The sequence below is a fragment of the Astyanax mexicanus genome, chromosome 2 (genome assembly GCF_023375975.1).
Source record: "Astyanax mexicanus isolate ESR-SI-001 chromosome 2, AstMex3_surface, whole genome shotgun sequence".
In the NCBI taxonomy this organism is placed as follows: domain Eukaryota; kingdom Metazoa; phylum Chordata; class Actinopteri; order Characiformes; family Acestrorhamphidae; genus Astyanax; species Astyanax mexicanus.
Genome location: NC_064409.1, coordinates 23,443,445 through 23,454,645, shown reverse-complemented (window position 1 = coordinate 23,454,645; position 11,201 = coordinate 23,443,445). Strand labels below are relative to the sequence as shown.

Below are 11,201 nucleotides of genomic sequence, written 5' to 3'. Positions count from 1 at the left end.
GCAGCAGCAGCGGAAACTCTTTGACAGAAGGACACTCTACAACTCTTAAACACCAGTTTACTGTTTTATATTCACTGTTTTAATATCTGTATTATCTTTTAATTACTGTATAATTGTATTATCTTTACTGTTTTTCACTTTTTACTAATTAATTGTATTTTTGTTTTTCAGGTTACTGTAGCGGCTGAGGGAGCTCACCGGTCAGGTATGGATCCCCAGTGGAGGAGCGAACCTCTTCCAACAGTGGTGAGTAAACTGGAAACTTCTCACATTTTACACAAAATTCACCCTCAGTAACACTCAGAAAAAACAGAGCTGGATTAGGACAGGAGTTTAAATCAGGGCTTTGTTTTTCAGGCGCAGTCAGGAGACTTTTCTTTCAGGACTCGTCCTGTGTCTCCGGTGAGTCTCTCACTAACTGTTACACCTGCAGCTACTAACTTTCAGACCCGCTCAGAGCGCTTATTATAAAACCTCAGATTTACTGATATAACGTTATACACAACATTTAACTAAACCAGCTTTAGACTGGAGTTTTTGAGTCAACGTTCATTTCTGAAGAGGGTTCTCTGAGTATCCACTGTGCACTCTGTGGAATTTACTAACCTAGTTTAGCTAAGCTAGGGTTAGATAGCCAGCATATATTGTAAAGGAGCTAGTGAAATTATTTAACACTTATTTGTATTGTGTATTTTCCTGTTCTTTTCGGATTTAGATTTGAAGGGAAGGAAATTACTCTTAAAAATATGTGCATATGTGATTCATAACAAATGTGGTTATAGTTTTAGGTAAATATTATACATACAATATGACATTTGGTAATAATAATAAAAAAACGAGGCAGTGATGAGCTGACTGACATACGATTGTCTGCAGTGGCAGGGTGATGAGCCAGCCGCCTGGGAGGAGCCCCCGCCGTGTCAGCCCGGGTCTCTCGAGATGAAGCGGCGGGCCCACATTAAGATGGTGAGAAAAGCACAATAAACAATTAAAGTGTAATCACGTATCATTGTCATACATCTCTGTTTTAGCAGCATCACTAATACGTACAGCTCTGCTTTCACTGAATCTCTATTAACATGAAATTTTATTGTTAACAGTGGATAGAAGGTCAGCTGGAGGGACTCCTGCCCACCTCCCACCCAGAGTCTCCATTGCTTTCGACTACACCTGCAAGGTATCACAGCCTCCTTACCTGCCCCTCTACCACCCTGACACCTCCCATTCCCTCTTTCTGATTCTGAATTACCACCCTGACACCTCCCATTTTCTCTTTCAGGTATGGCTGCAAGACTCTGGTGGCGATTGCGGAGGCAGAACCCTGGAACAGGCTGGACACTAAGAGTTTCTGGTTTATTCTGTATCCTCTCTACCATCTTCCAACTTTTGAAGATTTAAAGTTTTTAGGACACACATACAGTTTTCCCTTACACACACATACACACTATATATACACTTAAAGTATCCAGCTTTCTGCTTCTGTGTGTCTCGCTATCCCTTTACTACTGTAATACTGTTAACTTCCCCACTGTTGGACTCCTAAGCAATTATCTTTATCTGTTTTTGGACAGTGTGAGGAAGCCCGGATCGCGTCCCTCACCACCACCTACCCCCCGGAGACATTCAGCCAGTAAGACACTGCACTTTCATTCACCATCAACACTCAAATAGTCTCTTAAACACCTCACCACCAACAGTAGGACCTCTGTTTTTTCTCATTTCAGGTCAGATGGCCCGATGCTGGTGGCAGAGGCGGATCCCTCTTACAGGCTCGACACCACTGGACCAGTGCCTAGGATTATCCCAGGTCCAGCTGCACAGGTAAGAGTTTGCAATTAGTTCTATATCCTCTCTTTCTCTCTGCTATCTTCAAACGATTGAATATCTAAAGGTTTTAAGAAACCCATTCTAGGCTGTGGCTGACTTGGAGGACGACAGTGGAGAGGAGGAGTTCCTGGAGCAAGCTCCTATAACACAGGTCAGTCTGTAATTGTCTTATATTGTTACGTCTTTCTGCTTAGGCATGCCTTGCTGTTCTCTTGCTGCTGTAATACTGTCAATTTTCCCACTGCTGGATTCATAAGCAATTATCTTATCTTATCTTATCTTGTTTTATCTATTTTTGGACAGTGGGAGGAAGCAGAGGTAGCGTCGCTCACCACCACCTTCCACTCGGAGACATCCAGCCAGGAAGTCACTGCACTATTGCCCATCATTAACACGCACATTATTTCTTAACACCTCGCCACCAACATTAAAACCTCAATTTTCTCTCGTTTCAGGTCAGGTGTCGATGTCCTGGTGCTGGATGCAGAGGCGGATCCCTCTCACAGGCTGGACACCAACAGCACCGAGCCTGAGTCTGAGCCAGTGCCAGTTGCACAGGTGAGAGTTGGGAATCTTGCTGTCAGCTATAGAAGAGGTACCTGCAGTATCAGCTTGTTTAGATATTTTCCATGTATGACCCATTTACTGTATCTCATTTAGTAAAAATACTTTTTATTTAGTGATATAACAATACAGCAATTCTTAAGAAGAGGTTTAAACACCATTTTATTCTGTTTCACTTTCTTTAAAGTATTAAACTTTAACAATTTTTTGCAGTTAAATTATTAGTAAGGTGTTTTTTATTTCACTTTGTCTTTAAACAGTTATAGGTCTACAGTTCTTTGGTAAACCCCTCTATTTTTTTGACTCTGTCTCTTATAGGCTGAGGGGGATCTGGAGAACAGCGTGGAGGTCATGGTGGAGAGCATAGAAACAGCTCCCAAAAACAAGGTCAGAGTTTAGTTTTACCTAAAGCAGCAAGCAAAACGAGTTCACTCTTTAAAAGAACAGGGGTCTTAAAGTCAAATGTTCAGCACAGAACCATAAAACGTGTATATTTGTATGTACAACAAGACATTAGAAACCCATCTGTATTCCATCAGAAATAAGTTTAATATCATTTTAGGTCTGAGAAACATTTTTTAATATTGTAGGCGTATTAACGGGATATTATAGCAATTCTATTGTATGTCTTGTATGTCTACTGTTCTATTGCATGTGTATGGGATGTATATCAGAGGGTTTTACACCATGTCTTATGTTGTTCTGTATTGATGTTTCCCTGCAGAGAGGATGGCTACAGCGCTGCCTGAGACTCTGGAGGAGCACAGCCTCTACCCTACTTTCCTGCTGTCCTTACAGGGTAAATAGATTTAACAAAAAATGGAGAGGATAGATAGATAAATGGACAGATCAATATAAAGGGGGAGGACAGATCAATATAAAGGGGGGGACAGATCTGTAGAAAAGGGGAGGACAGATCAATAGAAAGGGGGAGGGCAGATCAGTATAAAGGGGGAGGGCAGATCAGTATAAAGGGGGAGGGCAGATCAGGCTGCAATTGTAAATAAGAAGTTGTTCTTAATGATTTGCCTGGTAAAATAAAGGTTTAAATAAAAAAAAAAAGAAAGGGGGAGGGCAGATCAATAAATCAATAGAAAGGGGGGACAGACTAATAGAAAGGGGGAGGACATCGATAGAAAGGGGGAGGGCAGATCAATAGATCAATAAAAAGGGGAGGGCAGATAAATAGAAAGGGGGAGGACAGATCAATAGATCAATAGAAAGGGGGAGGGCAGATCAATAGATCAATAGAAAGGGGGAGGACATCAATAGAAAGGGGGGGACAGATCTGTAGAAAAGGGGAGGACAGTTCAATAGAAAGGGGGAGGGCAGATCAGTATAAAGGGGGAGGGCAGATCAGGCTGCAATTGTAAATAAGAAGTTGTTCTTAATGATTTGCCTGGTAAAATAAAGGTTTAAATAAAAAAAAATAGAAAGGGGGGGGGCAGATCAATAAATCAATAGAAAGGGGGGACAGACTAATAGAAAGGGGGAGGACATCGATAGAAAGGGGGAGGGCAGATCAATAGATCAATAAAAAGGGGAGGGCAGATAAATAGAAAGGGGGGCAGATCAATAAATCAATAGAAAGGGGGAGGGCAGATCAGTAGAAAAGGGGAGAGCAGATCAATAAATCAAATCAATAGAAAGGGGGAAGGCAGATCAATAAATCAATAGAAAGGGGAAGGGCAGATCAATAGAAAGGGGGAGGACATCAATTGAAAGGGGGAGGGCAGATCAATAGATTAATAAATAGGGGAAGGACAGATCAATAAAAAGAGGAGGGCAGATCAATAGAAAAGTGGGACCGATCAATAAATCAATAGGAAGGGGAGGGCAGATCAATAGAAAGGGGGAGGACATCAATAAAAAGGGGGAGGACTGATCAATAGAAAGGTGGAGGGCAGATCAATAGATCAATAGAAAGAGGGAGGGCAGATAAATAGATCAATAGAAAGGGGGAGGGCAGATCAATAGAAAGGGGGAGGACATCAATAGAAAGGGGGAGGGCAGATCAATAGATCAATAGAAAGGGGGAGGACATCTATAGAAAGGGGAGGACAGATCAATAGGAAGGGGGAGGGCAGATCAACAGAAACGGGGGGGCAGATCAATAGAAAGGGGGAGGGCAGATCAATAGAAAGGGGGAGGGCAGATCAATACATCAATAGAAAGTGGGAGGGCAGATCAATAAATCAATAAAAAGGGGAGGGCAGATCAGTAGAAAGGGGGATGGCAGATCAATAAATCAATAGAAAGGGGGAGGGCAGATAGAAAGGGGGAGGGCAGATAGGTGGGTAGATAGGGGCGGGCAGATAGGTAGATAGAAAGGGGGAGGGCAGATAGGTAGATAGAAAGGGGGGTAGATAGGTAGGTAGAATGGGAGAGGGCAGATAGGTAGATAGAAAGGGGAAGGGCAGATAGGTAGATAGAGAGGGGGAGGGCAGATAGGTAGATAGAAAGGGGGAGGGTAGATAGGTAGATAGAGAGGGGGAGGGCAGATAGGTAGATAAAAAGTGGGAGGACAGATAGGTAGATAGAGAGGGGGAGAGCATATGGGTAGATAGAGAGGGGGAGGGTAGATAGATAGAAAGGGGGAGGGCAGATAGGTAGATAGAAAGGAGGAGGGTAGATAGGTAGATAGAGAGGGGGGTGGGTAGATAGGTAGATGGAGAGGGGGAGGGCAGATCGGTAGGGGGAGGATAGATAAATAGAAAGAGGGAGGATAGATTGAAAGAGGGGTAGATGGGAGATAGTAAGGGTAGATAGTAAGGGGGAGGGCAGATAGGTAGATAGAGAGGGGGAGGGTAGATAAGTAGACAGAGAGGGGGAGGGTAGATAGCTAGATAGAGAGGGGGAGGGCTGATAGGTAGATAGAGAGGGGAGGGTACATAGGTAGATAGAAAGGGGGAGGGCAGATCGTAGGGGGAGGATAGATTAAAAGGGGGGTAGATGGATACATAGAAAGGGGGAGGGCAGATAGGTAGATAGAGAGGGGGAGGGCAGATAGGTAAATAGAGAGGGGGAGGATAGATGAATAAAAAGGGGAAGGGCAGATAGGTAGATAGAAAGGGGGAGGGCAGATAGGTAGATAGAGAGGGGGTGGATAGATAAATAGAAAGGGGAGGATAGATTGAAAGGGGGTAGATAGGTAGATATGGAGGGGGAGGATGCATAAAAAGAAAGGGGGAGGGTAGATTGAAAGGGGGGTAGATGGGTAGATACTAATGGGGAGGGCAGATAGGTAGATAGAAAGGGGAGGGGAGAAAGGTAAATAGAAAGGGGAAGGGTAGATAGGTAGATAGGGAGGGGGAGGGCAGATATGTAGATAGAAAAGGGGAGGTCAGATAGGTAGATAGAAAGGGGGAGGGCAGTTAGGTAGATAGAAAGGGGGAGGGCAGTTAGGTAGATAGAAAGGGGGAGGGCAGTTAGGTAGATAGAAAGGGGGGAGGGCAGATAGGTAGATAGAAAAGGGGATGGCAGATAGGTAGATAGAAAGGGGGAGGGCAGATAGTTAGATAGAAAGGGGGAGGGTAGATAGGTAGATAGAAAGGGGGAGGGCAGATAGGTAGATAGAAAGGGGAAGGGTACATAGGTAGATAGAAAGGTGGAGGATAGATTAAAAGGGGGTAGATGGATACATAGAAAGGGGGAGGGCAGATCAATACATCAGTAGAAAGTGGGAGGGCAGATCAATAAATCAATAAAAAGGGGAGGGCCGATCAGTAGAAAGGGGGATGGCAGATCAATAAATCAATAGAAAGGGGGAGGGCAGATCAATAAATCAATAGAAAGGGGGAGGGCAGATAGAAAGGGGGAGGGCAGATAGGTGGGTAGATAGGGGGCGGGCAGATAGGTAGATAGAGAGGGGGAGAGCATATGGGTAGATAGAGAGGGGGAGGGTAGATAGATAGAAAGGGGGAGGGCAGATAGGTAGATAGAAAGGGGGAGGGCAGTTAGGTAGATAGAAAGGGGGGAGGGCAGATAGGTAGATAGAAAAGGAGATGGCAGATAGGTAGATAGAAAGGGGGAGGGCAGATAGTTAGATAGAAAGGGGGAGGGTAGATAGGTAGATAGAAAGGGGGAGGGCAGATAGGTAGATAGAAAGGGGGAGGATAGATTAAAAGGGGGTAGATGGATACATAGAAAGGGGGAGGGCAGATCAATACATCAGTAGAAAGTGGGAGGGCAGATCAATAAATCAATAAAAAGGGGAGGGCAGATCAGTAGAAAGGGGGATGGCAGATCAATAAATCAATAGAAAGGGGGAGGGCAGATCAATAAATCAATAGAAAGGGGGAGGGCAGATAGAAAGGGGGAGGGCAGATAGGTGGGTAGATAGGGGGCGGGCAGATAGGTAGATAGAGAGGGGGAGAGCATATGGGTAGATAGAGAGGGGAAGGGTAGATAGATAGAAAGGGGGAGGGCAGATAGGTAGATAGAAAGGGGGAGGGTAGATAGGTAGATAGAGAGGGGGAGGGCAGATAGGTAGATAGAAAGTGGGAGGACAGATAGGTAGATAGAGAGGGGGAGAGCATATGGGTAGATAGAGAGGGGGAGGGTAGATAGATAGAAAGGGGGAGGGCAGATAGGTAGATAGAAAGGGGGAGGGTAGATAGGTAGATAGAGAGGGGGCTGGGTAGATAGGTAGATAGAGAGGGGGAGGGCAGATCGGTAGGGGGAGGATAGATAAATAGAAAGAGGGAGGATAGATTGAAAGAGGGGTAGATGGGAGATAGTAAGGGTAGATAGTAAGTGGGAGGGCAGATAGGTAGATAGAGAGGGGGAGGGTAGATAGCTAGATAGAGAGGGGGAGGGCTGATAGGTAGATAGAGAGGGGGAGGGTACATAGGTAGATAGAAAGGGGGAGGGCAGATCGTAGGGGGAGGATAGATTAAAAGGGGGGTAGATGGATACATAGAAAGGGGGAGGGCAGATAGGTAGATAGAGAGGGGGAGGATAGATGAATAAAAAGGGGGAGGGCAGATAGGTAAATAGAGAGAGGGAGGATAGATGAATAAAAAGGGGGAGGGCAGATAGGTAGATAGAAAGGGGGAGGGCAGATAAGTAGACAGAGAGGGGGAGGGTAGATAGCTAGATAGAGGGGGGAGGGTACATAGGTAGATAGAAAGGGGGAGGGCAGATCGTAGGGGGAGGGCAGATCGTAGGGGGAGGATAGATTAAAAGGGGGGTAGATGGATACATAGAAAGGGGGAGGGCAGATAGGTAGATAGAGAGGGGGAGGGCAGATAGGTAAATACAGAGGGGGAGGATAGATGAATAAAAAAGGGGGAGGGCAGATAGGTAAATAGAGAGAGGGAGGATAGATGAATAAAAAGGGGGAGGGCAGATAGGTAGATAGAAAGGGGGAGGGCAGATAGGTAGACAGAGAGGGGGTGGATAGATAAATAGAAAGGGGAGGATAGATTGAAAGGGGGGCATAGATAGAACGGGGGAGGGCAGATAGGTAGATAGGGAGGGGGGGGCAGATAGGTAAATAGAAAGGGGGCAGATAGGTAGATAGAGAGGGGGAGGGTAGATAGAGAGGGGGAGGGCAGATGGGTAGATAGAAAGGGGGGAGGGTAGATAGAGAGGGGGAGGACAGATGGGTAGATAGAAAAGGGGAGGGTAGATAGGTAGATAGAGAGGGTGGGGCAGATGGGTAAATAGAGAGAGAGGGGCAGGGCAGATAGGTAGGGGGAGGATAGATAAATAGAAAGAGGGAGGATAGATTGAAAGGGGGAGGGCAGATAGGTAGATAGAGAGGGGGAGGGCAGATAGGTAGATAGAAAGGGGGGGATAGATGGAGAGGGGGAGGGCAGATAGGTAGATAGAAAGGGGGAGGGTAGATAGAGAGGGGGAGGGTAGATAGGTAGATAGAAAGGGGGAGGGTAGATAGGTAGATGGAGAGGGGGAGGTCAGATGGGTAGATAGACAGAGGGAGGGCAGATAGGTAGGGGAAGGATAGATAAATAGAAAGAGGGAGGATAAATTAAAAGGTTGGGTAGATAGAAAAGGGGAGAGTAGATAGGTAAATAGAGAGGGGGAGTGCAGATAGGTATATAGAAAGGGGGAGGCCAGATAGGTAGATAGAAAGGGGGAGGGCAGATAGGTAGATAGAAAGGGGGAGGGCAGATAGGTAGATAGAAAGGGGAAGGGTAGATAGGTAGATAGAAAGGGGAAGGGTACATAGGTAGATAGAGAGGGGGAGGGCAGATAGGTAAATAGAGAGGGGGAGGATAGATGAATAGAAAGGGGGAGGGCAGATGGGTAGATAGTAATGGGGAGGGCAGATAGGTAGATAGAAAGGGGAGGGCAGAATGGTAAATAGAAAGGGGAAGGGTAGATAGGTAGATAGAGAGGGGGAGGGCAGATATGTATATAGAAAAGGGGAGGGCAGATAGATAAATAGAAAGGGGAGGATAGATTGAAAGGGGTAGATAGGTAGATAGAACGGGAGAGGGCAGATAGGTAGATAGAAAGGGGGAAGGCAGATAGGTAGATACGGAGGGGGAGGATAGATAAAAAGAAAGGAGGAAGGTAGATAGAAAGGGGGAGGGCAGTTAGGTAGATAGAAAGGAGGAGGGTAGATAGGTAGATAGAGAGGGGGAGGGCAGATAGGTACACTTTAAAAAACAGAGGTATGATAGAGGTACACTCTTCATAATTGTACCCTCAATGGTACAATATTGGTCTTTACTGGGTCAGATTTGTTCCCATTGAAGTACAAAGTCATTCTTAACAGCAATAAGTACAGATTTGTACCATTTAACCAGCCAAAAGGTACAGTCATATGAAAAAGTTTGGGCACCCCTATTAATCTTAATCATTTTTAGTTCTTAATATTTGGGTGTTTGCAACAGCCATTTCAGTTTTATATATCTAATAGCTGATGGACACATGAGGTTTATTGTAATAACAGAAAATGTGCAATATGCATTAAACCAAAATTTGACCGGTGCAAAAGTATGGGAACCCTTATCATTTTATTGATTTGAATACTCCTAACTACTTTTAACTGACTTACTGAAGCACAAAATTGGTTTGGTAACCTCATTGAGCTTTGAACTTTATAGCCAGGTGTATCCAATCATGAGCAAAGGTATTTAAGGTGGCCAATTGCAAGTTGTTCTCCTATTTGAATCTCCTCTGAAGAGTGGCATCATGGGCTCACTCTTTCTACGGCTCTGGCCCTGGATAACCCCTCCTCTTTCCGGTGAACTTGAGCTTCTGGCTGCTGTGCCTGTAGGTTTACATGGTTTGAGGTGGTGAAGTGAGGCACAATTGTGACGATTTGAGTGCTCTAATCAATTCAGTGATTGCTGTGGACAGTGTTGTGCCAGTTCACAGCTTTTCTGAACTAGTTCAAGTTCAGTTCATTTTACTTTTTTCGTGAGATTTTTCACACTACGAGCTAGAAATCACTATACGTTCTTTGAAACTGCTCATTGTAGACATTTGCTCATGACACTGCAATTGTGGGTTTCATACCAATTGATGAAAATATTCATAAGGAGAATCGGTGTCTGTCTCCGTGCATCACTTCCACTAGCATTTTTTTTTAATTGCAGCGCTTTCTCGCACACACTCTCTCTTGTGCGCGCTCCGCGCTCTCCGCGTCGTTGCCAGTATGTTATTAACTAGCCAACGTTCATTTACAGGGATGTCTGCCGTTCATGACACATACTGTGAACTAATTCACATTCAAGTTCTTTATTAAAAAAGTGTTGCGTTCAGTTCAACGTTCACGGAAAAATGAGCGTGTTCAATATACGCGTGCTTTTGAACTCGTTCACGCACAACACTGGCCGTGGACAGGCCAAGTTCCGATTTAAAGACTTTAAGCTCTTTTTAGCTGCTCCGGTTTTTGCGGTGCTGCTGCTTTCTCTTTTGGTGAAGCTGTTTGATCCAGCTGTTATATTAATACCATTTTAACGGTCATTAGATTGTTTGTTTTTGTCCATTCTTTTGTTTTGTTTATATATACATATTTCCTTTGAGTGTGGCTTGGTTTGTTTAATTTCATCCCCAGACACGTTTTTCCATTTTTTCCTGTTTTTTTCAGTATTACAAGTTTTAGTAATTTTCTTTGGCTGTGTGGAGTCTTTTTTTTTTTTTTAATTCGTTAGATTATATTTTCGTCAACATTTTGGGTTCATTTTCGTTTGTTATTTTTCTAATAATAGTAGTAAATACATAATTGAGTTTCTTTTTTTTATACGGGCGAATAACGAAAGTAACGCCATAGTTACTTTTACTGGTAACTAGTTGCTTTTATAGTGGAGTAACTCAGTTAGTAACTCAGTTACTTTTTTGGAGAATGAACGAGTAACTATAACTAATTACCTTTTCAAAGTAACGTGCCCAACACTGGTAGTGTCTATTTATGGATAAAGTCCCGCCCTTCAGAAATAAGAGCCAGTCAGCTTGCTGTTTATGTAGAAAGAGGAAGAAATTCGTAGTACTGGAGTGGAAGCTCCGTCCTGTCTGTGGAGATCTGCACAGACAGTAGCCATAACGAGCCAAAAATACATTTTTGTGCATTTTTCAAAAATGCAAAAGTCAAAAATGAGAAACTATTCATAATGTTTTCAGCAAATTTCATCAGATTACATTTAAATATGTGTTTTAAATGGCAATTTGACCTTCAGTTTAGAGTATTTTGGTCTCTCCCCTTTTAAACTGATAAGACACTGATCTTGCATCATAGCATATAGGTGCCCGGCTGTGTTGCCTGGATTGCTTAGAAGTGTACTGACTTGCCTACATTGACTTTGGGTGGCATATTTTAGTCTTTACTTAGTTGGAGG

The 11,201-nt window shown here is 44.1% G+C and overlaps 1 protein-coding gene across 1 annotated transcript; it reads left to right on the top strand.

The window, feature by feature from the left end:
• Window positions 1-3,234, top strand: LOC111192916 (uncharacterized). Its single transcript, XM_049474332.1, has 11 exons — window positions 1-246; window positions 358-402; window positions 877-966; window positions 1,101-1,177; window positions 1,280-1,313; window positions 1,545-1,630; window positions 1,725-1,821; window positions 1,913-1,978; window positions 2,131-2,385; window positions 2,710-2,778; window positions 3,116-3,234. Exons 1-9 carry the CDS (start codon window positions 208-210, stop codon window positions 2,236-2,238), a joined length of 642 nt encoding a protein of 213 aa, XP_049330289.1. The 5' UTR covers window positions 1-207; the 3' UTR covers window positions 2,239-2,385; window positions 2,710-2,778; window positions 3,116-3,234.
• Window positions 3,235-11,201: the final 7,967 nt, after the last annotated feature.